Here is a 27469-nt window from a genome sequence, read left to right as displayed (position 1 = left end):
AACGCAAAATGGCGACAGTTTGAATTTCGCGCGGAGGAGCCCTTCCTCCCTTTATGAAGCCGGTGCGGGAGCCGCCATCAAGGGAAAGGTGGCGCTGTGGCGAGCGCGCCTTGTCATGTGGGGAGGGAAGCCGGCCAGAAGGGGAGGCGGCGCTGCTCGAGTGACGGACGGGAGGGCGGTTGGCCTGCAGTCGTCGCAGCCATGAGCAAAAAGAACCCCGTTTCCTACGTGAAGCCAGCCGAGCCCGCTTTCCTGACCCGCTTCAAGGAGCAAGTCGGCTACCGGGAGGGGCCTACGGTGGACACCAAGGTAAAGATGCAAGCCTTTCGCCCACAGGGGACCTCCGCATCCAGAGGCAGTGAACCTCTGAATAGTGGTGCCGGGAGGCAACCGCCTCTTTGCCCTGTTGTTGGCCCTCTGAAGTAACTAGTAAGACAGGATGTTGGACTAGATGGACCACTGGCATCACAGCCGGATTATGTTCTTAAGCCCTTTCCCGACTACTTATGGACTGTTTTTATCCAGGCCTTCCTCTTAGGGCCTGGGGTGGCGTGGCGTACAAGGCGCTCGCTTCCTCTACTGTATCATAACAACTGCCCTGTGAGGTAGGCTAGGTGAAGCATCCCAAAATCAGATGCTTTGTGTCTTTCATTGGTAGAGCAAGAAGGTTCAGTCTCTGGTTAAGATGGATCATGTAGCAGAGCAAGTTTTGGGTCCAGTATCGTCTTAAAGATCAACTATATTTCCAGAATGTGAGGTTTTGAGACTCAGGTTCCCTTTGTCAGACTCACAAAAACTCATACCCTGGGTATCTGGTTGGTCTTTAAGGTGCTACTGAGCCCAAATTTTAGTCTTCAACTGCAGGTTAACACAGCTACCCACTTGAAAGTATCTCCGTAGATCATCTAATATGTAATAGATTTCTACATAAGATCTGGTAGTAGAGCATCTGCTTTGTGTGCAGCATATGGTCCTGGGTTCAGTTTGTGGCATCTCCATTTAAAAGGATCAAATAGCAGGTGATTTCAAAAAGCCTGAAGAGCTCTTCTTAGCCTGTGGATAAACTATACTAACTTCCATAGACTAGGGATCTGACTTAGCACAAGGCAGTTTCATGTATTCCTTGAGCGTCTGTCAATCAGCAAGCTTCAGTGTGGAGATTTGAACCCAAGTCTCCCCAGTTCTAGCCCTATATGCTGATCATTACGCCACTGTGGTCATCTGTAAATATTTACCGAGTTAAGTGAAACTTGTTTCCAGGCAAGCGTGTCTAGCATTGCAGGACGTGCCACAATATGCTGATGAATTCTGAGGAAGCATCCCCTTCAGACCTAAGGTGCCTGACCGATGGAGTTCTATGCTTTGAATGCTGGAGAAATTCAACAGGAGTAGCTTTTCCCATTACTGACATGTTGGGAAAACACCCTGTTGAGTTTCTGTTTAAAGCACAAGATGTAGAGGGATTGCAACTCAGGGGCTGTCAGTGGTCTGAATCAGCCATCCAAAATGTGAAGAAAGGAAATGTGTAGCCCTGAGCTGTTGGTGAAGATATCACTTGAGAGCAATTAAATGGGAGTACCTGGTTCTGTCTGATAAATTCATTTATATACATACATTGAAGGGGTGGTGAAAGTTCAGCTTTTAACCATCATGATTGTAAGTTAATGGTTGTTAACTTAAGAGGTAATCAATGCACATTAAACTGTCTTGAGTGTGTGCCCTAAGTTCTCACCCATGTACCCTTCATTAATTAATTCAGAATGACTTTCGCTCTCTAGTTCTCTTTTCATGATGATTAATACAGATTACAGTTCTTTCTCTCTCACGCACACCATAAGGATTAATTGAAAGTATGGATAAATCCACACTTTCCACAAGTTCCTCTTGTTGCAATCTATATTTTTTCCCCATGAGGAGGCAAGCAGAAATAGCCTTTTTCGCTCTGACGGCTACAGCCTGGATTCTTATTTTCTGGCCTGTAGCCAGAACATGTTTGTTTTAATTAATGGGAGCAAAGGAGCACAGTTATGTCATGAGTAAATACAAAGCAAACTCATTCATGCATAAATTTAAAAAGTGATGATTAAGTAGATATGTATCGTTTTTATTACATGTATACATAGAAAAATGTAGAAATGAGTTTCACCATAATAGCAACAAGCTTACTTTCATGGGTGACACTGAATCAGACTTATCAGGACATGTAACACTAGCTTTCCAAAGTGAAAGGGAGGAGTGGAGAAAAAATGGATACTCGGTGGCTTGGGAGCCACGTGTAGCTTTCTAACTTGTCCCGTATGACTCTTCTGAGCCCTGTTTCCCCTATGTGCCACCTGTGCCATGTTTCAGAAAAGTTGGCATAGCCCTTGCCTGTTGGACTTGTGGTTGATGGCATGGTTCCCACCTTGAAACAGTTGCTGGCAAGTGAACAGGTAAGCTGCAAAGCCTCCCTGAAGTGCCGCCTTCACATCAGGGATGAAAGTAAATGGTGGCTCTTTTGGGTGATGGTAATTGTGAATGTGGCTCCCTGCAAGCCATGGAGTGAGTCCCGCTGAGCTAGACCATGCAAAATAGATTTTTGTTGTGTTGGGAGCCGCCATGACAGCAAAACTGGCAATGATGGTTCTCCCTGTGAAAAACATGTAAGTCCCATAGACATCCACTAATGCTACTGTGCAATTCAGCTTCAGAGTGGGGATTTGAACCTGGGTCACGTAGATCCTAGGATCTGGGAGACCCACGTTCACATCTCCACTCTGCCAAAGAAGCTTGCTGGGTGACCTTGGGACAGTTGCACCCCCTCAGCCTGACCTACCTCACAGGGTGGTTGTGAGGATAAAATGGAGGACAGGAGAATGACGGAAGCCACTTTTGATCCCTGTAGAGGTGGGATATAAATGAAGCAATCTTTTGTCAAAGTACATACAAGATTGATCTGCGTGCACACTTGGCAAAAATTTATACTAGAAAAGAAGAATCCCTGACAAGAAACCCTCTAGCCAAGTCTGCACAGGTCTTTTTTGCTGCACCCATACTGCAGTGTTTTTTTCCTGGCCACCTGCACCAGATTTGCCACTGTGAGTAGTCACTCTGTCTGGCCACTATGTGGATTTTCCATGGCTTTCCTGGGAGTGCTTATACCATGACTTTTTTAAAAAAGCTGCTTTGTAGTCTGTTGTTTCCCCGTGCACGCTCTTTGTTCCTTTTTGGGGTGTTCTCCCCTCTTCCTCCCCCTGCTAGCCCGCTTCGTTCTGTTTGGCTACTCTAGTCTATCCAGCCACTCCCTCTCTCCTCCTTTCCATCCCCCTTCTCTTCCACTCATTCCTCTTTTAAAAAAAAAATTAAGTTCAGCAAAGGATCAGTGAATCGTTGGTTTGAAAGCATATGGAGTTCCCTTTTTATTCTTTTTGCTTTGGCATGGGTGGGAATATTGTATACGGGGCTGAATATCTGGGTATCAGAAATAAAGATTTTAATATTGAATTTTAGATTCTCTTTTTATCCACTGCTAAAGAAATAGATGCCACTGTTGGCCAATAGACAATTATCACAGCCAATCACATGTGGAGTTCCTTAAAAAGAAAAAAAAGGCACAGGTGAATCAACCAAGCAGGATCAACAAGGGAAGGTTTGGAGGTGTGGTGAGGCCAAAATCCAGGAAATGGGTTGATCCAGCACTTCTGCTTCATCGATTCAGCACACGTGCAAAAAAAAGGAGAAAGAAACGAGTGGCACTGTGACACATGGGTGACAACAGCGCAAGCACTCATGATCCCGACTCTTTTTGGCACGGTGCAGACTTAAAAAACAATCCCCACGGGGCCACGTGGATCAAACATGAAAGGTGTGAATAGCCACATACAAGCCGATTCCATGCCTTTCGGCTTGACTTCAAGGATAGTGAGGAGTTATGTCCCCGGTGCAGAAGGGGCTTTTGTTCCAAGCATGTGGAACACACCTTAATATGCCTTACACGTTTTTCAGATTTCAGATGCTGTTGTGATTAATAAAATACAAATTTATTTAAAAGCATTACTGAATTCATTATAGCTTTTTGTCATGTATGTTCTTAGTCATTGCATACTAATAGTACAACTGCTGTCAAGTGGGGATCTGTGGAATTTTTTGATGTTAAAAAAGGGTCCTTATACTTGAAAAGGTTGAGAATCACTGAGTTAACCCAACAAGAGAGGTTCATACCAAATTAATTTTTTTTCTGAAGTGGAAAAAAAATGACAACAGAGTATTAGGGCCAGGAAGAAGAAAAAGATTTCCATTTGCCTTGCTATCAACACTTCTTTGACATTGTTATGCAGTGTAATAAAAAGCAATTTTTAGGTCTGCACTTGATGTCATGGTGGCGGATTGTTTTTCTGTTCTGTGTGTACTGGTGAAGGTTCAGAGAGTGCAGAAATAAGAAGTAGCACAAACATCCAAGCTGGCTTGCATAGGCTCAGGAGTTGTGTCAGTACTGTACTTTTAAAGGCGCTTTACAGAAGTCTGAAATTAAGTTGTTTTAAATATAGTTATCCTAAATAGATTCCAGAATGTAAAATGACCTCCTGTCTTCTTCCAGAAGTAGATTAAAATCCAGCTAGTAATCAAAATTATATCAAAGATAAAGTTTTCGAGATATGTATCTATAAACAAGCTCTACAAGACTACATATTTAGTCTACTACTTCGCAGTTTAAGGCTACAATCTACACACATTCTTGGAAATAAGTTGAATGAGTATCAGTTGACCTTTCTAGATGACAGAGACAAGATTGAGCTATAAAAGACCTATGTAAATGTTTTAAAGTGATTTTTATTGTCTTGTGATTGCTCTCAGCAAAATCAAGTAAGGTAAGTCACCGTTTCTCCCATCTTATCTGGGATGAATTGAGGGTCTGAGTGATTTGTCCAGGGCCCTGAAGTGTGTCCAGGGCAGGAATGGGACATGAGCGACTTCCAGCCAATCTCTAAACACCAGACTTCATCACCCCTGACTGGTAGCTGCAAATCCTTTTTCTTGACTATTAGCAAGGTATTGTGTCCAATTAGGATTATTACATGAAGGTTAATCTCTTTCTTAATGAGATATAATGTGTAGGGCAGAAGCCTTCTAGCCCAGCCTTTTCTCTACCATGTTGTAATTTTATGCTCTGACTTGATTTTGCTGGGTGTTGAGACTTTGTTTTTTATCTATATGGTCCCAGCCACTTCCTACCAGTATAACATCTTAACTTTCCCCTCTCATTGAAGGTCACCGTTTCTGGGGTGAATAATTTTGCTTTCTGTGTTGCCTGCAGAAGGAGCAGCTCCCAGTTCCTGAAGATGATGATGAGAGCGACAAGGAAGATGAACAGCCCCAAGTGATTGTATTGAAAAAGGGAGATTTGACTGCAGAAGAAGCAACGAAGATTAAAAGAGAGATTAAAGACGTTTCCCAGGCCGAGGCCAAAGGTATATCTGATAATGCTAAATTGTCTCCCCAGGGAAAAGAGCTAACGTAGAGGGGTGTGAATGTTATGGTTCCTTGCAGATTCTCATTCAGAATATGACTGCGGGTATAAAACAGACTTGAAATCTGGCAGTAACTTTGGAGTGGGTGTATGTATGTCCTGACTTGCCCATCTCCTTAGGTCCCCTACTGATCTTACTTTAGTAGCACCACCTTCCACCCCTCTGGTTGCCATTGAACACATTGCCTCTCTCTGTCATGTCCGTGTTGTAGCTGCTGCAGCAGTTTCAGCTCACTAGGGGATTCACATGGATGTGTCTTCTCTCATCGCATCCCCCCCCCCCCCCCGCCCATGGCTTTTGATGACAAGTAATAGGATAAGTAGAAAGCAGGGAGCATCGCAACAACAAAAGGGGTGAATGGCAGTGGCAGCCAGGGCAAGGGTGCAGACAATTGTGGTGGTCTAACTCAACAGAGGGCAATTTCTTATCTGCAGCCATGTGTGTGAAGAACATATGCCAGCTTGACATGGTTGCATCCTTCCTTTTTGAGGAAAAGAATCTCAACAACATTCCCTTTATGGAGATATCTTTAGCTGCAATCTTGATAAAGATCAACAGTACCTCTGTTACATTGTATGGTAGCTTAATAGCTTCTTGTCCCTTATCTTTCAACTCATGACCTAGCTGCGGTGATTCATGCAGCATTCACCTACATGTTAGACTACTGCAACTTGCTCTATACTGATCTGCCCTTGGGCTTGCTCCAGAAGCTGCAACTGGTCCAGAATGCAGTGGCACATGTTTTGACTAGGACTCCATTCCAGTCACATATAACACCAGTCCTGCGTCAGCTGCACTGGCTCCTAGTGGAATTCTGAGTCAAGATCAAGGTTTTGGTTTTAACCTTTAAGGATCTTAGTGGGCTGGGACCAGCATAACTGCAGGACCACTTCTCATCATATGTCCCCCGGAGGGTGTTTCGCTCAGTAGATAAACATCTCTGGTCCCAGGAAGGTTCGCCTTGTCTCGAGTAGGACCACGGCTTTTTTGGGCCTGGCACCAACCTGGTGGAACTCTCTGTTTGTGTAGACCCGGGCCCAGCAGGATTTGTGATCATTCCGCTGGGCCTATAAGACAGAGATGTTCCACCAAGCATACGGTGGTTGAGGCAGGTGGCCACCTAACCAGCCTCCTACCAGAGGGGGGTGTATGCCCCCTTGGGTTTTGCTCCTTATTTGTCAACTGGCCACCTGTCCCATGGGTTTGTTGATGTTGGAGGATTGTACAATATGTACGCTGCTGTCTTAACAAATTGTATATCAAAGTTTTTATATTTTATGCTACCATGTTTTTATCTGTGAAATGTGGTTGTGATACACTCTGAGCCTGTTCACGGGGTGAGTGGACTATAAATCTAATTAAATAAATAAATAGTGGGAATGAAACTTGTGTGTGTGTGTTTTAATAAGAAACTGAAACATGTTTATGAAATATGTTTGTGTCAGTTTAAATTTTAGTGAGAATTACTGTGCCATCAAAGGCAATTCTTAAATTATACAATTTCATAGAAGGAGAAAAATGGTAATTGGGATATAATGCCTTTTCCACAAATTCATTATGATCTCTAGAACTGATTTCTCCCCTCTGTTGCTGTTCTAGTACATTTGGCCCCTGGGAGATCATAAGATATATATATGTCCAAACACCTGGCTGAAAGTGTCCTTACTCATTTAGATTGTAGCATTATTCTAGTCCTGTTCAAGTTGCTTGGATTTCTCTCTCCTTTTTTAAAACCGTAAGCCACACATTATCTGCTAGGGCATCAGAGTATACTTTCTGGATCCCGTACTGCTGCTTTAGCATTTTCAGTTTGTGTTGACATTTGGCTTATTGGCAGCCTTGGTGAGCTGCTGTTGTTTTATGCAACTTTATTTTTGACTTTGGGGGAATCAGTTCTTGCATTATCTGCTTTTCAGATAACGGGTGGCATAGTGAGGTAGCATATGGAGGAAATGTGGCTGGAAGAGCATTCTAAATAAGTGACTAAATTAGCATGAGCAGATAGTAAAGGAGAAAATTAAAGGAAGCTTCTTACAAGTTTGCAGTTAACCACTGAAGAACATAAGAAGAGCCTGTTGGATCAGACCAGTGATCCCATTTAGTCCAGCATACTGTCTTATACAGTGGCCAGTCAGGTCTTTCCCTGATGCTGCCTCCTAACACTGGTATTCAGAAATTTGATGCCTAGAAGTGTGATGCCTAGATGGAAGCTCTCTTCAGTCACCATAGTTGGTAGCCATTGATGGACCTCTCTTCCATGAGTCTGTCACTGTCTCCCCTGGCAGTAAATTCCACAGTTTAATTACTCATTCAGTAAAGCATTTCCTTTTCTGTATCCTGTACCTATTTCCCAACAATTTAATTGGGTGCCTCAAAGTTCTAATATTATGGGAGAGGGAGAAAAATTTCCCTGTATCTACTTTCTCCACCCCATGGTTAATTTTATAAACCTCTACCATGTCTCCCCCAGCGGACTTTTTTCTGGACTGAAAAGGCCCAGAGGCTCCAACCTCTCATCATAGGAAAGATGCTGCAACCCACAACCATCTTGGTTGTCCCCTTTTGTATTTTTTTTCTCTGCGGTATTCTTTTTGAGATATGACGACCAGAACTGCATACAGTATTCCAAATGGGGCTGCCCTTTAGCTTTATGCTATACTTGATGAACTCCGCTCTTGCAGGGATAGGTTCCAGATGTTAAGTCTGTAATGGTAAAATAAAATAGGAATCCAGATGCACTTCAAAGACTAACAAAATTTGCTGCAGCATAAAGACTGTCTGTCTCCATTCTTCGTGCTGGCTAGGAGACCAAGAGCCCAGCATTCCACCCTTTTGAATATAGGGTTGCTGTGGAAGCTGAGCATCAAAAAGACTGTTTCCTTTGTAATGTCACAGCTACCCAAACACAGTAAATAGAAATTGTCTTCATCTTTGATGAGGTGAGGTGTTTTAAGACCAATTTGAAGGTTCCAAGAACACTGTTCTAAGAAGCACTTTTCCACTTTTCTGTGGAAAAAATGGTAGCATGTGCAAGGGTGGTACCCACAAGACCCTACATTGGAATTGCTACTGGCCTGGCACTCTTCAGAGGATGCAGATGGACATAAGGAAGCAGAACTTTGCTTGCAATCCTCTGTATCCCATCTGGGCCTCCCTGTAGTCTAGTTTAGTGACTTGGCTCGTTTGTGCAGGTGCAAACAATGTTCTGTGTCGAAGGCACCATTCCTAGAATGGGGATAGGTTGGGCCTCTAGTTGTCATTTCATTGCCATTCTGAATTCTCAGTAAAGAGACTTAATTGACACATGATGAATCCGGATGGAGCATGTCATACTTGTTAAAAAGATTTGCACATCTCACTTATTTCATATTTCCCCATAGGAACATTGGTATTTATTTTAAATGCATTTCCCCCCCTCCTCTGGACCATCTTAGTTTTGTTGGGTTCTTATTATCCTCACCTCCCCTTGGCTTAATTTTACACTGAAGGTAACTGGTTGCTCTTCTGAAGCCATCCATTTCTATGCATTGAAGACAGCTGTTAGCTTACTTTCTGTGGAAATTTCCCCCTTTAAATCCTGGCACAGACTTTTGCCAGGTTTCTAATGCTGCACATGTTGTTTCTACAAATTCCTCTCTGAACTTTTATAGAGAACTCATCAGTTTTTGGAGGTCATTGGCCCAAGTATCGGGCGCAGTGGAAACTCATCACTTTTCTTGTATCTGGGAAATGGTTGAGATATATTTCATTCCTGGGTGAAAGAAAGGCATCTTTTCTGCAAGCACCCACAAATCAAAGTTGCTTTCTTTCAACACGTTAGCTGACTTGATTTAAGATCTCATCTTCTCTTTTTCATTCCTTCTGTAAACTGCTTGCATAAGACTTTACCTGTAGTCATTCCTCCCTGATTTATTTCTTCGCTCACCACAGCTGACAAACATGGAGTGAGGAAAGGGCTCCCTGGAATTGGATGCTGTCTCTGGTTGAAAGGCTGAAAGATCTTCATGAGCCAGCGCATCCTTTCTTGGGGCCCTTGTCTCTGGGCTTGGTTCACGTACTGTGGGACGTGTCCTTGGACTCCTTTTCTTTCTTGCTAATTCTTAGTAAATCATAACTTGCCGTTCTATACGAAGTTAAGGCCTTGTTGTCTGGAAATCAGAATTGCAACGCTCAGTTTGATTGTGGCTTAAGGTTTTGATTTCCAGGCAAATAATGTTCTGTGCAAAGCTTAGGGTGATTTGCTCAGTTCACCTGCAATTGTAAACAGTTGTTGAAAGGAAGAAGGGAGTCACAGGGTGTGACGGGTGGGGTGGAATGAGCATCCAAGCCCATGACATGTTCCCAGTTTTCCAGAATCTGGAAGGTTGCTCTCAGTCGGCTGGCAGTCTTTTCTTCTGTGTAAGTCAGATCTTTTTTATAGTGTTTTGTTAAAGACATTTTTACAGCTCCTTAGAGTTAGTCCCTCTTGGGTTTTTTTTTCCTATCCTCAGATTGGCCCCCCAGTGCCAATCCAAATAACTTGCTGCTATGCATTCATTCCAAAATAACGTCTAATCCTTTCAGCGGTTATAGCCCGGCGGTTCTGCTTCTTCCATAGCCACGAACTACATTACTTTAGAATCTCTTTTCTCAATGACTTACCCTGCAGACCACTTACCACTTGGCAGATCAGGAAGGCCCTTCGGTGCCGTGGTACACCAGGCATAAATTGTGGCTGGGGTGAAAAAGTCATAGGGGCTGTAAATGGAGCTGTCAGCTGGGAAAGGAATTGGAGTTAGTTGTGGGTGCTGAGCTCCCATAAAAGAAACTAGAGGCATGGGTAGGAAGAAGAAGAGCAATGCCAGGCCAGCTCAGTACTGCTTTGCTCCCCACCCCATCACTGTTAATAACATTTGATTTATATACTGTCCTTCAGGACAACTTAATGCCCACTCAGAGCGGTTTACAAAGTATCCCATTATTATCCCCACAACAAAACACCCTGTGAGGTGGGTGGGGCTGAGAGAGCTCTGGAAGAGCTGTGACTGACCCAAGGTCACCCAGCTGGCTTCAAGTGGAGGAGTGGGGAATCAAACCCGGCTCTCCAGATTACAGTCCCGCGCTCTTAACCACTACACCAAACTGGCTCTTGAATCAGGCATGGTAATAATTTAGAACAGGAATGCAGCAGAACCAGTCATCTTAGCCGAGATCCAGATTCTGTTCTTGAATACATAGCTGGTTTGGATCCTAGAACTGCTTTTAAAATAGTATAATTATTCTGAGTAGAGTATGCTCTGTGCCCTGCCTTGGTCACATTTAATCAGCTTTTGCACTGCATTCCGTGACAGCATTGATGAAAAAGGTAGCATGTTCCATTACAGCTGCAGTTTATTATAAGCCTCAAGATAACAGTAGTGTTAAGGGCACAGAGTGAGTTATTAAATAAGGATCAATCAGCTGCAGTGTTTTTGGCAAGTTTCTATTACACAATTGATTTTTAAAACATTCTGTTACTTAGTTAAGAAAAATGTGTTGCTCAGGAGAAGCTCGGATGCTTTAATGCTCTGTTGTCTTAAATCATCTAAATTGCAAGCCATTTCAGCATGAGGCTTTGCTCTTGACGCATGACAATGGATCTTTGTACCTTGCAAAACAGTTTTTGAGATGCTTCAGTTTCTCAGCAGGTCATCCTATCCCATGCTGCCAGTCTCAAGAGTTTGTCTCTGCAAATTTCCACAAGCAAATGAGTAATATATTTCAGCCTTCACTTATTACATTATGATGACGTATATACCAACACTGCATTCTGTTAACCACCATTTGTGCTGCTGCAAGCCTTTGTCTCAGTGGGGACATTTCTGTGGATAGTACCTAGTTCTACAGTGTTAGTAGGCTGCTCTGATTGACTAGAACAGTGCAACCCATGGAATGCTGCTTATCAGAAAACAATAAGCAGCATTAAATCCTTCAAGCCAAGTTGCTTTTATTCTATTTGGCTATAGGTTATTATAACTAATACCAACAACAGAGGAGAAGACTAATAAATTCTTAATACAATAAAACATTGAATCAGATAATCCCTAGCACTTTTCTTAGTTGAACAGCTCCCTCATTCGAAAGTGTGTCCTAAATTTTTAGCAGCCCCTGCAAAAAAGAGTATTCCGTACCTAATATTTACGTTATACAGAAGTCGGTAAATATATCCCTGATGAACCATTCTTGCAAAGGGACAGAGGATAAGTAAAAGATGTCCTTGTCAGCCCATTGTATAATTTGTATCACAGAATGCAAACATCTTCCCGTTTTTACCAGGTAGTGATTTTATTCCAGCAGCTTATACCAGCCAGATACATGATTCATTCTAAAATTCATTTTTCCTAGGGCTAACCACACTGGGAAACATTGCTTCTAACGGTACTTGCAATTAACTGTATGGCTATATGCATCATTAGATTTTATTTGATTTAACATATTTATAGTCTTTGCTCCCAAAAAATATTTCCTAAGTGGCTTAGATGTCTTATGTTCATGAACTCCTGCTGTGTACTGCACCATCTCTCATGTCACATTGCCTTCTGCTTTTTCTTGGGTTGACCCAAAGGGCAGGCACTTAGAAACACCTAGAAACATTTCAGAGATTCAAGAGAAGATAGTGGCTTTCATCAACAAACTACACTAGGAGCAAAGCATTAAAGCCTCCAGTCCTTATTAGAGCTTGCAAATAGAACAGCAGAGCTCTATAGTGATTGCTTTATAATGAAATGGGATTGGAATAGTGTATTTAGTTAGATTAACTTTTGTATTTGAGATTTTCTGCTGCTTTATGTTAGCTTGGGGAAATAAAGGAAGTGGAAGCAGTGTGGTTTGCATATATGATTGTTTCCTTTTTGCTCTAGATGATGAACCTGATCCTGCAGATGGAAAAATTGTTTTTAGAAAACCCCTCAAACGTTCATCAGGAGAGAAGTATTCTGGTTTGACAGCCAGCTCAAGTAAGAAGAAAAAAGAGACAAAGAGGAATTCTCCAACCTCCCAAAATACAACTAAGCAAGTGAAAAATTGCAGTTTGCTCTCATTTGATGAGGAAGAGAGCGATGAATAGGTAAAAAATTAAGCTGGGTGCATCATGGAAGCAGAGAAAGGGCTTGACTCTTGGGCTTGAGTGTGTGTGTGTGTGTGTATTCCCATCTAGTTGATGCAGCACAGGAAATTTTTACAAGAGCATGTGACATATATTAGCAAATTGATTTATCCGCTCATAATTTCCCCCCTGAGAATATCTTTGTTGTCAAATGTGAACATCTGGATGTACATTTTTACCTGATTATACCCAGTCACACTAATGTGGAAGTCTGCTTACAGTGGTTGGGAAAGTATACAGTTTTGCTCTGGTAAAAGTTTTCTGTGGTATCTCTGAGGAATGAGATCCTGATCACGCTTGATTTTCAAAAGAGGGAATTGTCCTGCAGAACGTCCTTTGGTGGACAAATCCTTGGATAAGTGCAGTGTATTCTGTAACCAAGGATAGATTGTGTGTTGCCACAAAGCATGTGGCAGGATTAAAAATATAAAGCTTCATCAAGGAGCTGATACGAAGTTGCTGTGTGCAACAGCTGTTTTTAGTTTAGTTGGTATTTTAATACCACTGTTAAATGATGGCAAATTTATTTTCTATTTATTCTAGTTTTGGTCCACTGTTCTTCAAAAAATAAAACTGATGTTTTCAGTCTGTTTCCAGTGATTATCCTTTTAGTCTAGAACAGCGTTTCCCAAAATTTTCATGAAGGAATCCCTAGATTAATTTTGCAAATTCCAAGGAACCCCTACCTATGAAAATATTTGCAGAAGAACATTGATGTTGATAGTGGGGCGCATAACTGGCCTTAGCTCAGGAGCCATGATTTAGAATGAGAGCATCTGCTTTGCACGCTGAAGGTCCCGGGTTCAGTCCCCAGCTTTTCCATCTCAAAGGAGTTGTAGGTAACGTGAAAGACCCTGAGAACTGCTGCCAGTCGGAGAAGATGGTGCTGACTTAGAAAGTCCAGTGACCTGACTCAGTATAAGGCAGCTTCATGTGATCATATTTATTTGATTAATTCCCTGATAACCTGCCTTTCTTGCTAAGAGGATTACAGGAGGGAATTACAAAATATTTAAAAAAAAAACAGTTCAGTCAGACAGTATTATTATTGTGTCTTATACGTCATCAAGTTGCTGCCAATTTATGGCAACCCTCTGAATAAATGACCTCCAAAATATTTGACCTACGGTGCCGAATAAACATTGCAGTAGGACTTGGAGGCGGTGCTGTCTCTGAAGCATGATATGCTGCTATGCGGGAAGTGAATTAAAAGGTGGAAGACAATGGAGTAAAAGCAAGATTCGAACCCCTGCTCTGCCCTGGAAGCTCACTGGGTGACTTTGGGCCAGTCACACACTCTTACCCTAACTTACCTCACAGGGTGAAATGGAGAATAATGATGCAAGATGCTTAGGGTCCCCACTGGGGAGAAGGGCAGGGTATAAATACAACAACATTCAATTTATATACTGCCCTTCAGGACAACTTAATATCCACTCAGATCCATTTATAAAGTGTGTTGTTGTTATCCCCACAACAACAAACACCCTGTGAGGTGGGTGGGGCTGAGAGAGCTCCAAAAAGCTGTGACTGACCCGAGGTCACCCAGCTGGCTTCAAGTGGAGGAGTGGGGAATCAAACCCGGCTCTCCAGATTAGAGTCCCATGCTCTTAACCACTACACAAAACTGTCTCCCAGTTTGATGTAAATAAAGAAATAAAAATAAAGAACATTGCAGTAGGCTACAGTCTCTTTGTGAGGACAGTAGAAAAGAGCAAGAGTCCAGTAGCACCTATAAGACTAACAAAATTTGTGGTAGGGTACGAGCTTTTGTGAGTCCACAGCTCCCATCTTCAGATTCCTGTCCTTTGTGAGGGCAGGAACAGTGTGCCCAACCAAGTAATTTTTTCCCCTTGGGATTGAGGGTAAAAGGAGAAGGAGTAGCCTTAGACTTCTGTGGCAGCTGGATGATGCCCCAAGCCAGGTAGACTAAAACATTTCTGCCTTAGTTCTCATAACCCTTCTTGGCTGAGTCAGCCCTACTGAAACATTTTCACCAGGAAGAGGAACCAGATATGAGAAGGAAAGAGGGTCAAGATGGTCAAGGATTTAGCAATTGGGGCTGCAGATCTTAAGAACTCTTCCTTGGAAATAAGCCCCACCTGAACACAACAGTAAGTACTTTTGAGTGGACTTGCTTAGGATTGTTCTCTGCATTCTGCATGAATAAAAAGCTCAGCAGGTTCAGCTACAGGTACAACTTGCTCTCAGATTGCCAAGGAGCACAGCAGAGATTCCCCCCATCCCCCCACCCCACTCCTGACTCCCTTACTTGAAGCAGCTCCCTGTCTGGTGCTGACTGCTGCTGCTGCAGTCTTGCTTCTTTCCTAGCTGTTATCGCCTGCTACTGCCACATGTTCCATGTGAGCAGCCGTCATTCTCCATTTCTGGTACCAAACTCAGTGGAGGTAGGGGGAGGAGGGAGGATGGCTGGCTGGAGGGAATGGGAAGGAGAGGAGAGATTCCTGTAGAACCCTTGAAGGCTTCCAACAGAACCTCAGGGTTCTGTGGAACTCCAGTTGGGAAAAGCTGCTCTAGAATATCGTAGACCTCAAAAGAGTTTGAAAAGATTCCAGTGAATGGATTGAGCCAGTGTGGTGGAGGCTTGCTTGGTGACCTCAGGCCAGTCACATACTCTCTGCTTAATCTACCTGACAAGGTTGTTGAGAGGATAAACTAGAGGAGGAGAACGATGTAGGCTGCTTTGAGTTCCTCCATGAGAATAAAGGCAGAGTATAAATAAATAAATAAAATTATCCATTCTAATTCTGGGTCCTGAGAAAGAATATCCTATTGCTAAAATTTCCCAAGACAGATGCTTACTTACCTCTTAAGAGTCTTCCTGTCCCTCTTTCTTTCATGCATGGATTTGCTGCACACAGGCCAATACTGATTGGTTTGGCCATTCCTTCATCTCTTCCCTCCGCCAGAGAGCTGGTAGAGGTAGAGCAAGGGATTGTTCCTTCTCGGGGACACTACAAGGGGGCAATTAAGGAGGACCTCAGGAGAGTGAGGCAAAGGTTCCTATTCAATTTATTTCACTGTTCCAAAGGGAAATGGGAGGAACTATTATCCGATCGTGGACTTGCAGATGCTAACAGGCTTATCCTAAAGCTTATCCTATATTCGTTAAAAAAAAAAACCTGTTCATCTTTCCTGTACTGAATAAACACTTGTGATTTGTAGATACCAAGGCCTAATACTTGCAAACACCCATCATTCTTAGATTCTTAGAGTCGCAGGAGCATAGTCACTGGAATGTCATAGGGTCTGCCTCACTATAACCACTGTGTTACTTCAGATTTCTCCATCGGTTTATGGCTGCAGTTAGCACCTGCCCCTGCTTCCTAACTTGACCTTGACGAATAACAGCATAACTATGTGGAAATCTTCCACCTGATAGCCTAACACATCCTCATGTAGTAGATTCCTCAACCTCATGAAGCATGGAGGGGGAGATACTCCTGTCCGAAAGGCCTCCTCGAAGAACTTCTGTCGGGAATGATTATTTGCTTGCTCGATGATCTGTGAGCTAGAGAGCATCCTCATACTCCTGCAAACGTGTATGGTATACCTGCAGTGCAGCTTCGCTAAGCCTCTTTGATTACATAAATGACTAAACTCACACAAAAGAGAGCCAGTGTGATGTAGGGGCTAGAGTGAGGGACTAGAATCTGGGTGACCCAGGTTTGATTCCCTGCTCTTCCATGGAAGTATGGTGAACTTGGGGCAGTCACATACTCTCAGCCTAAGCTACCTCACAGGGTTGTTGTGAGGAAAAAATGGAGGCGAATGATGCAAACCACTTTGGGTCATTGTGGGAGAAAGGTGGGTATAAATGAAATAAAATAATATATGTGGAAAAAATAAGCCTTTACTGTTGGCCATTAGTTCATATGCAGGTCCCTCCCTCTTCTCAGGTCTGAGGGAGGATAGTTGTGGAAAAGCAGCAGCTTTGGCTCAAAAGCAAGCTTTGGCCTCTAAGCTGAGGTTTGATTTTGCATTGACTGATATGAAGGGCTAGTGGAGAGAGGGAAGAAGGGCATGGTGGTATGCTGTGTATAAGAGGAAGCCGGAATTGAAACTCTGGATTGGGCAATTCTACCAGAGAGGGAATAGCCAGTTTCAGGCTGGGGAAGGTGAACTGTTTGGATGGGGGAAGCAAAGTGAGGAATAAAGTTTAAATCGCAGATGGAGCTAACCCAGTGAATGAACTGCACTGGAGGGGCCTTCTTCCATTGCAAATCGTCCTGTTGTTCCACCATGAGATGCTCTATGGAACTTTAGGATCCAGATCTGATTTCTGATAGAGGATTTGCTTGCTCAGCACCTAGAGCAGAGCAGTGGAGTGAAAGAGGGTAGTACTGAGAGACTGAATGGAAGATGAAGGGAACATTGGAGTTCAGCACATTGACTATGGGACTAAAGAGGTGGGTGCATCTTATCTGAGGGTGCTCGCTTGCTTAACACTCCAGAAGACAGTGTGATTTCTGTATTTTTGAAATGTGACTGTAGAAAGGTTGTTTATGTTTATAGCCCACAGTATATTGCTTGACTATTTGCCTGCTTAACCAATGAATAAAAGGTACTCTCTAAAGAACTGGAAGTTTGCCAAAAATTCTGTGCACTGGGTCCTCCTCCCCTTCACAAAATGCTCTGCATGCATCTTTCCCACGCAGTCTGCAAAGTAGCTCAAATTAACTGAAAAGCAATGCCAGCACTGGGTTTATCAAGGTGGTGAATGATGGCCAAGAGATCAAAAGGAATTAAATTTACCTTGAAAGGCGAGTGGGAGGGAAGTGAAACCGTCCAGCTGACTCTGCCTAGTCAGAATCTGTTGTTAGGAGTCTAGTAAGCAAATGTATTTAAACATAGCTCCTTTGAGCATGCCACTTTAGTTCTCTAAACAGCGCAGGCAGTGTTTTTTGGACTCTACAGACCCTTGTGCTTTCTGCCCCAGTGGGTGATGTTTCTCCAGTCTTATAGTGGTAAATATTGTATAGCAAGAACAAAAGGCACTCAAAGTAGAGCAAATGCCCTAATGGGATCAGAACCTGCTTTCCCAAGGCACATTTTTGCATCTGTTTGCATTGAGCCCTACGGATTGGGTTGCAGTGGGCATGCAAATAAATGTCCTTGCTGCCAGGTATGAAAGAAGAGGCCCTGTAGGCAGGAAGAGGAAGGTAGAAATCAAAGAACAGAACTCCTGAGATAGCTTGAGCACACCTATTGGGACTAACTGTTCAGAATAATGAAGGCAATCAGAATCGTCCATGAAGCTGGAGCATTTTTCCAAAGGGCAGTTTACAGACTTTGGGGCTTGGTAAGAGGATAGAAAGCTTTATAAATTACATGGTAGAGAGGAAGTGAATAGGATTTTTTTTCTCCTGCCATGAAGTTAGAAATCAGAAACACCCAATGAAATAGATAGGTGGTAGAGTGAAGACAGAATAGGAATTATATTTTCATGCGATGCATAATGAATTTTTGAAACTCACTGCCATAAGATGGCAGTTTGGTGTAGTGGTTAAGAGCACGGGACTCTAATCTGGAGAACCGGGTTTGATTCCCCACTCCTCCACTTGAAGCCAGGTGGGTGACCTTGGGTCAGTCACAGCTTCTAGGAGCTCTCTCAGCCCCACCTACCTCACAGGGTGTTTTGTTGTGGGGATAAGAATAACATACTTTGTAAACCGCTCTGAGTGGGCATTAAGGTGTCTTGAAGGGTGATATATAAATCGAATGTTGTTATTATGTAACAGAGGCCTTTCCATTAGGCTTTAAAGGGGTTATAAAAGCATCTTGAAAATTAACAGTCTATTAATGACAGCTTTTGTGTTTCAGAGACAGCATACCTCTGACAAGCGTGGCTGTAGGGCAACCACAGTGTGCTGCTTTGTCTTTTACACCCCTCTTTGTAAGCCCTGTCTAGGCATTTTTGGTGGAAAACAGAATGCTGGACCATGTGCCTGATCCAGCCGAGTTCGCTTTTAGAAGCTTTATGGAAACACCTCTCTCGAAGCCAAAAACAATAAAAATGCCTAACATTTGAGAACTTCCTTTTTCCAGCGGTTGTTTGCATTGTTCCTAGTCATAGAGAGAGACATACATGCAAAGGACTTGTACACATCTACAAGTGAACAAGGGATGGAGGGTGGAAGTTGCTGTAACATTGCTGTTTCTTTTATACACACATTAAGTCCCTGTGGATAAGTTGTGTGAAAAGGGTTTGTGCCGATGTACATTTACAACATACATGTCTGAGTCTGGATCTGTGACACGAGTGGGTTCAGTTCTGTTCCTCCATGCACATTGTCCTGTACCCACAATGTCAAGTGCATGGTGTGTGCCTTGTGCTGATTCAGCTGCATGCAAGAAGTGTAATATATCCGTTACACCTACCAGATTAACCATTAATGCTGCACATTTCACATATAAGGGGCGTGCCTCTCTGCTCATTACGCCACCACTACCAAACATTCTGTCTTAATTGCATATCTAGAAGAATGGAAGGCCTGGAACTGGAACTGACTAATTGGCCTGGTTCCAAAGAAAAGAGAGAAGACTTCAGTCCTATTTCTATTATTTAGCTGTTCTTCTGACCAGTCCTGAGCTCTACAGTATGTGGCTGATGTAAACCTTAAGTCCATGCCAACATGAAATACTCTGTGGATGCCTCAACAAGACAAGGGCACCAAGACACTCCTGGCTTTCCACGTCTGCGTTTACAGATAGTGCTTTGAACACAAGGCACCAGGGCTGAGCTGTGATTTAAATGCTTACACAAAACATTTAATGAAAAACATGCTATACTGACAGGGTCTCCTTTTAATGGATAATCCTGTTATGATTTGCAGTGAACTAGCCTCGACATTTGTTTGAGTTTATTATTTCTCTTGTGTCACAGTGTATTAACAAAGTAATACTTCACTCAGTGATGTGGGGACAATTTCACTCTCAAGGGCACTAGGCATGCCTTTGGCACTGTGCAAGAGAGATGATAATGCAGGGAGTGTTTTGAAAAAGAGCCAGTTAATAACTTCAGGGCTGATCACAGTTACCTGTTCTCAAGCTTGGGTAAGAATGCAAAGTTTTCATTGGTTCCCTGATATTGTATGTGCATGAACACACACATACACAGAGTGAAAAAGATAGCTGTTGCTACACAGTGGCCCATTCCCGATCCCATGGCAAAGTAACATTCATGTTTAAGTTTATGGTACATCATACACACACACTTTCTATACTTTATGTAGCAAGAGGAAGGCTAACACCTCCAAAGTAGACTCTTCCCACAACTGTAGTAGTGGAACTTTAGAGGCCAGTTCAGATATTTGTACGTTGGTCCATCTGGAATGGTTCAGGAGACGCAGCCACAGATACAGCTGGCAATCCCTGATGTAGATCAGCACGGTGAGCGGATTTTCAGTCACCACCATCCTCACACCAATGAGTACAGTAGCTACTTGCATGTACCAGCTGGGACAGATGTGACTTTCTTCATCCGGCTACATCTCAAGGAAAACTTGGGTGCATTTCCTTTGCATTTCCAAATGTATCAGTTGACCCAGGTGAATGGCACCTTTTAAAATAATGAACACCATAGATGCTGTTCCATTTTCACTTTTGATATTTGGTCTTAAATTAGTAGCAACAGTTTATTTACCAAATGCCCAATTTGCTTCTGAAGTGTGTTGGGGAGGGGGGGGGTCTACCAAGGATTTCTACAGTGCTATGTCTCATGGTCTTTATCTACTATTCTGCTGTCTTCTGCTGTTTCCCCATTCTGCTTCTAGCTGAGCATTCATAAATGCCATTGATACCCAGGATTTTTTCTTTTGAAGAGGTGGTAATTCCAGCCAGCTGATGACAATGGCTGCTTCCACAGACACAAGTGCACAGGCACCCACAATGACAACAGAAAATCCACACAACAGTTTTCTTCACTTTTTCTTTGTCACAGCCTTCCATGGCTGCTGTTCACCCTTATCAATGGGCTTTAAAAAAATCGGTAATAGCATTATAGTATTATGACAATGTATAGCACCAACATATCAGTTCTCAGCTTTAATTTTTTTAAATATGAAGTTTATAGCCATTTTTGTTGCAGAATTATAAGGAGAAATTTGCAGCCAGCATCTTTTCCCCAGCCTTAAAAAAATGAAATCTGGGAACTAGTACATTGTTGCAATAAATCATTATAATGCTATAACACTATAGCAATATAGCTATTACCATTTTTAAAGCCTTTCAGTGGAGGAGGGAAAGGCAGGGACTGAGCTAAAGAAAATGGTGCCAATGTGGGAGGGACCTGTAAAAATGCTTACAGTTGACATTCTGACTACAGTCTTTCCAAAAAAATCATACCAAACCAGATTTGGAATAGATCATAACAAGGTGAGAGGAAATATGGATGCATGATGAATAGAGGACATTTTCATGTGGATGTCAAATTAAGTGCTGCAGTAAGGAAGCCAAGGTAGAGCAAAACATCTGTGTGGAAGCAGCCCATATTACATATGCATACTATTTCAATAGTCTCTTTGGCCTGCTTTGGCTCTTGCAACAATCTAGATATTTAGGAGCATAACTGTTTAGGTAGGCAAAGGTAGTCCCCTGTGCAAGTACCGAGTCATTACTGACCCATGGGGGGACGTCACATCACGACGTATTCTTGGCAGATTTTTTACGGGGTAGTTTGCCATTGCCTTCCCCAGTCATCTACACTTTACCTCCAGGAAACTGGGTACTCATTTTACCGACCTTGGAAGGATGGAAGGCTGAGTCAACCTTGAGACAGCTACCTGAACCTAGCTTCCGCCAGGATTGAACTCGGGTCATGAGCAGAGCTTGTGCTACAGTACTGCAGCTTACCACTCTGTGCCACAGGGCTCTAAGTGAGGGATGGAAGGGCTCTAAGCCTTCTTCCAAAGTCGGTAAAATGAGTAACCAGTTTCCTGGGGGTAAAGTGTAGATGACTAGGGAAGGCAATGGCAAACCACCCCGTAAAAAGTCTGCCAAGAAAGCATCATGATGCGACGTCCCCCCCAGGATCAGTAATGACTTAGTGCTTGCACAGGGGACTACCTTTATCTTTACCTAAATTGTTTAGGAGCCGCTTCCTTATATGGAATTGTACTGCTCTGGAAGAGAACTCCAAAACTGGGGGTTCCATTGCTAGAAACCTGATTGCAAATTTCAGATCTGAATATCTTTCATAAAATCCATGTTTTCATTTTATTAAACGACATTTATTGAGATTTATATATGAAAATAAATTCCAGTACAGTAGCCCTATTAGTCTGCTGCAGTCAAAATAACAATAGGGTGTTGTGGCACATTAAGCACTGATGTATTTATTATGACATAAACTGTCGTGAACCTGATACTATTTTGTCAGATTCATGACATGAAGGGCTAAGTTGGCGACCCCTTCTTCCACCCAAGGGGCTTCTCCTTAGGCTTCTGCCCCAGGCTGTCTGTCTGGTCCTTGGCCTAAGCCAGAAGGGGGTTCATTACCCAGGTCGTCCTCTGCCTTTCTGCTTCATGTCCTGTGCAGCTAGGAGCAGTGGTCAAGCTGAACATCGTTGGCCACTTGCCAAGCCCTCATAAGGAAGGCAGCGTGTTGTGGCAGGTTCTACCATTTTACACAAGCTCTTACTATTGGTTGTGGCAATCTGCGCCAGCTGGCAACCGATAGGAGTCTGGGGGAAACATGGGTGGGCCATGTTGGTGAGACAGCATTACATCATTTCTGGGGAAACACTGGACGTGATACCACTCTAGAGTTTTTGACAGTTCCTAGAGCTGAGTGACATCACTTCCAGGGTTTCCCTGGAAGTGAGCTGGGGTGGGAGATCTTTGTCCCCCAGGGGGTAAATGGCATCCCTAGCCACAGGTCAGGTCAGGCGAGTCTCTAGCCCCAGACAACATTCAGATTCGTATGCAAGGTTATGAACAGCAGAAGGTTAGAAGGGCAGATAATAACTATTACAAAGAGAGGCCAGAAAGCCCATTTTTCCTAGAGCTAGAGTTGCAACCTCCACGTGGAGCTTCGGGTTCTTCTAGAATTAGAACTGATCTCCAGACTACAGGAATCAGTTCCCCTGGAAAAAATGGCTGCCTTGAAGGGTGGACACTATGACCATCAGACCCCTGCTGAGCTCCCTCCCCTCCCCAAAATCCACTATCCCCAATCTCTGTTCCCAAATCTCCAGGACTTTCCCAACACAGAGCTGGCAATCCTACCTAGAGCACTGGTCCAATAAATGAGGGGGGAGGGAAGATTCAGAATGGGTGTGGACCTTTTCCAGCTGTTGATGAATTGACAAAATGGGATGAATCTGAATTGTACACATAAACCTGTAACAATTTCATATTCATAAAGTGAATATGAAATTTTGACTTCATATGTTTTAAATTCTACCATCTTATTTTATGTACTCAGTATGAAGGCAAATTTACTGCTGATATGAGTGACTCCCTGGCCCGAAATGATTTGTTTCATTTCCTTGAAGTCACAGTAAATATCATCAAGGTGAATTACGTGAATGTGGATTAAATTGAAGTAAATTCAATTAAAGCAAGTTAAATGAATGCAAATTGGAATGCAGCTTTCAGTGGATAGTGATCAGAATTAGGATAAGCATTAATGGCTAAGATGAAAATGGCCTGATGCCCCACATACCACCCACGGGATCAGAACTTACTGAGGCACAGTTTACTAGCAGATGGTATAACTTCATTAAATCGCGATCGCCAGCGAAGTCAACCACTAGAACCACCAGCCGTCATGATCTTCTGATGTTTACTGATGGCATCGCCATCACATTTTCCTGTTGTGTCCACGGCCGTTTTCACACTGCTTACTGGCCACGGAACATCATGCCAAGCTCCCGGAACAACAGCAGCTTCCTGGCGCGATTTCACGCCAGGAAGACGCTGTCATTCCACAAGCTTGGTGCGATGTTCCGTGGCCAGTAAGCAGTGTGAAAATGGCGCTAGTGTGGAATATGACAAAGGACATGTTTGGGTCCATGTTTTGTTTAAACAGCAGCCATATAACCCATGAAAAGCGAACACCACATATAGGTTTGGATCTGTGATTTTAATATATGAACTTTGTTCTAATAAACTGTATGGTATAATGAGTGATCCTTTAGTGTATTGTAGAAACTATAGAGATTAAGGAATTATTGCTTCATTTCAGAATTGACATCACACTACTGAGTATTTCTTTAGGGAATAAAGAGTATAAATAAACTCTAAAGAACAGAATAGAAGACCATGGGGATAATGGTTAACAGCAGGCTGAAGAAAAAATAGCGTATTTAGAAGAACTATAGAACTGTGCCTGGTGGCTATTTAAGAATATTGTATGGGAGGCACTGATGGTGGAGAGCTGTCTGAGGGAAGAAAAATAACATAAAGTAAGTTGAGTTGTATTACATGAATACATGGAGAAATGTTGGTTGAAGGGGCATAATTGAGAAGAATGTACCTCTTTAACAGATTGCCAGATGGTTGCTGTGTTTGTGTAGTATCCCATCTCAATAGATCAGTATTGAGATGTATCAGTACAATACACACAGTTTCAGGTTAGGAGTTTGATCCTGTACCTGAAAAAAAGAACCATCTGAGTCAGCCAAGTGCAAACGAACAGGCACAAAGAAGTACATTAGTCACCTTTTGATTGTCCTCAAATTCAGGTGGATAGGAACAGCTGACTGGGAAAAATACATCTTCTCACAACTGCCTATCAACAGTATTCATCACACAGTTTGAGCACCCCTCGTTTGTTGACCTCAGAGCCATTGTGATCATGTTGTCCTAAAGGCAAGTCTCCTTTTTATACACCGGTCAAGCTCCAGGAATATCAAAAAGGCACAACTCATTTCTTGAACCAGCTCTTCAATGTAGCAGTCACTCACAACTAAACAAATGAAATAATCAAATCATTAAAAATAACAGTTCCACTCTGTTCTGCACCAGTCTGACCTCCTCTGTACTGTGTCCAGTTCTGGGTGTTGCACTTCCAGAGGAAGGCAACAAATACTGTCAGGGATCTGGAAAAGAAGCCCCGCAAGGAAAGGACTTGAGCTCTACTGGTCCAGAGGTCAAGACTAGATCTAATGGGAAGGTGGATTTCAGTTGCACGCTGAGAGAAGTTTCTAACACAAGAATAGCAGGGCTTTTTTTCAGCTGGAATGTGGTGGAACGGAGTTCTGGAACCTCTTGAAAATGGTCACATGGCTGGTGGCCCCGCCCCCTGATCTCCAGATAGAGGGGAGTTTAGATTGCCCTCCACGCCGCTGAATGGTGCAGAGGGCAATCTAAACTCCTCTGTCTGGAGATCAGGGGGCGGGGCCACCAGCCACGTGACCATTTTTGCCAAGGGTAACCCACTGAGTTCCACCACCTCTTTTCCCAGAAAAAAACCCCTGAAGAACAGTGAAAACATTTACTGTGGGGGGACTGCTCTTCCTTACCGGAGGTCTTCTGGCAGAAATGGAACAGCCATCTATGGGGATGCTTTAGCTCCGGATTTCTGCACTGAGTAGGGGGTTGGACAAGATGCCTCTTCCTGCTCTGTGATTCCTGCATGGTTAGCATTATTACAGATCTCAAAAAGTGAAGAACTATTTATGTATTTATTTATGATAGTTATGTGCTGCTTTTCTCACATATACTCAGTGGCTGGTCCATTGAAAATAAACAATGTTAACAGAGTTCTTTCCACAAAATAGGGCTTTCTGCCTCCTCTTTCTCGCTGAATTTCTCTGTCCTATCCTAAAAGTAACTCCTGTGAGCTGGGAACCCTGGGGGAATGCCATCAGTTTAGAGCAGAAGGCTGTAGCTGGCGTAAATCAGCTGAAATTACTGCTCCCCCTTGTGTGAGTTGCATTTGCTTGGACTAAAACTGTGCTGAATCCAATTCCAAGCAGATATGCACAGAATATAATGGCCAACTTTGTAAGACATTAACTGCCTGTATTTACTCCTATGGTTCAAGACAAGAAGCCTAGAAAGTACTGCGTGCTACATTCCAGCAAGAAGGGCAATTTTTGTAATAAATCAGCAACTAAATTCATCATGTACACCCATATGAATGAAGGTGATTGCTTTATGTATTTCCTATACTTCCAGCCCAAGCAGAATTCATGTGCACGGACTTCATAATGGGGTAGGCAGAAGGCTCCATTTCAGATAGAAAATTTGGGAACAATTTAAGGTCAGCAAATTTTGGACAAATATAATCCAAAGTCTGCTGCCCCTTGGCCTAACAGAGGGAAACGCCTTCAAGCTGATATTGGGTGTAAGTGTTGATTGCAAAATTTCTAGAGCTTTTTCTTTAGGTCAGTGACATGTAGCTCATCTTTGTTTGTCCTCCACCAGTTTAGCAACAGCTCTAAGAAGCTACACTTAACAGTGTGCATAGGCAGTATAATTATAGAGGGCCTTCATCAGTGGTGGGAGACAAGAAGAGGAGCACAGTAACTAGGAGAGTGGCACAGTGAGTGACCTCTTACACAATGTCAAAGTGTCCCTGCACAGTGCACACAGACTGCTACAGCCTATGTGTCCTGAACATAGGGCTTTAGCAGAGCTGGAGAAATAATACATTCCCACACATAGAGTCGCCAGGCCTTACAGTCTAGCAGTGGGAGGCTCTGGCAGCCGAGACAGATGGAAGTGGCATCATTACAATGTCTTGATGTCATTTCCGGCTGAAAACCTGGAAGTGACACTCTAGGAAGCCCATGGATCTCTATGGTTTGAACATCTGGGAGATACTGAGAGCAGGTATCACTTACAGTTCTTCAGCAAAAAATACATCATACAATATCATTTCTGTCCCTCTTTCTCTCTACTGTTCATTTCAGCAGCAGCAGAGACCAGGGAGTATTGGTGGGGCCCTTCCCACTATTAGCAGGTAAGTGGCATCTCTACCAACACTTTCAGAGTTACTTTCAATAACATTTACTATAACCATAGGATTTCCAGAAAGCATTAACTAGGCCTTCCAATAGAGACCTTCTCTTTGTAAACCGCTCTGAGTGGGCATTAAATTGTCCTAAAGGGTGGTATATAAATCGAATGTTGTTGTTGTTGTTGTTGTTGTTGTTGTTGTTATTATTCTGATCATATCAATTTACTTACAGGCAGAAAGGAAGTGCAACACAAATCAGGGGAAACGAGAAGCATTCCATAAGCTCATAGCAGTAGACATAATGCATTACAACTCCTGCTAAAGTTCCAACGGATTAACCAAACCCAGTGCCGGTACTACTGAAAGTGCTCACATACTATTGCTTCTCCAACACTAAGATGGTGGTATGAGCAAGAGTGTATCCTTGCAGAACAAGAAGAGCTCTGATCCTTACAATACATTAATATCTGGAAAGGCCCCCCAAAGAATGTGGTACTTCAAATAAAAATTTCTCCTATTGAGTTCTTGGCAATGGATGTAAACAAAGACAGTAACAGATTGAATGAGATTTGAAAAGTCAGTTTAAAACATGTCTCTTGTTTTCTATGCAGTGGGTTTACAAAGGATCTTATATGATGAGTGCTGAAAATTTTCACTTTTATACAATGGATAACCAAACAGCTTCTTGGGATCCCTTTTACATTGTCTGTTCCTCGTAAATGTTAGCCAGCGAGCCACTCTCAGTGTAAATAAATGGGAAAGGAATCTGTTTTGCTTTTATGCTTTCTGATGAAATCAAAGCCCAGGCTCTGCTGCCAATATTCTCATGCTTTCTTCCCTGACATGCCATTGCCAACTGCCTACAATGAAAAGCTTAAACTAGTCATAATCATGCCAATTTTATATTGT

The 27469-nt window shown here is 42.9% G+C and overlaps 1 protein-coding gene across 4 annotated transcripts; it reads left to right on the top strand.

The window, feature by feature from the left end:
- Nucleotides 1–153: 153 nt before the first annotated feature.
- KIAA1143 (KIAA1143 ortholog) lies at nt 154–27469 on the top strand. Of its 4 annotated transcripts, none has more exons than XM_054991366.1 (4): nt 154–309; nt 5294–5447; nt 12386–12591; nt 26793–27469. In XM_054991366.1, exons 1-3 carry the CDS (start codon nt 202–204, stop codon nt 12589–12591), a joined length of 468 nt encoding a protein of 155 aa, XP_054847341.1. In that variant the 5' UTR covers nt 154–201; the 3' UTR covers nt 26793–27469. The 4 variants fall into 4 exon arrangements, with proteins under 4 accessions (XP_054847341.1, XP_054847344.1, XP_054847343.1 ...); XM_054991369.1 differs by lacking the exon at nt 26793–27469 and adding an exon at nt 26517–26532; XM_054991368.1 differs by lacking the exon at nt 26793–27469 and adding an exon at nt 26514–26530.

This window comes from Eublepharis macularius, chromosome 11 (genome assembly GCF_028583425.1).
Source record: "Eublepharis macularius isolate TG4126 chromosome 11, MPM_Emac_v1.0, whole genome shotgun sequence".
NCBI classification, from domain to species: Eukaryota; Metazoa; Chordata; class Lepidosauria; order Squamata; family Eublepharidae; genus Eublepharis; species Eublepharis macularius.
This window is presented reverse-complemented; position numbering and strand designations above follow the sequence as displayed.

Coding starts and splice junctions, on each gene's coding strand:
- KIAA1143 (XM_054991366.1), top strand. CDS start 202: ATGAGCAAAAAGAACCCCGTTTCCTACGTGAAGCCAGCCGAGCCCGCT. Junction 310..5,293: donor GGCCTACGGTGGACACCAAG/GTAAAGATGCAA, acceptor TGTTGCCTGCAG/AAGGAGCAGCTCCCAGTTCC. Junction 5,448..12,385: donor TTCCCAGGCCGAGGCCAAAG/GTATATCTGATA, acceptor TTTTTGCTCTAG/ATGATGAACCTGATCCTGCA.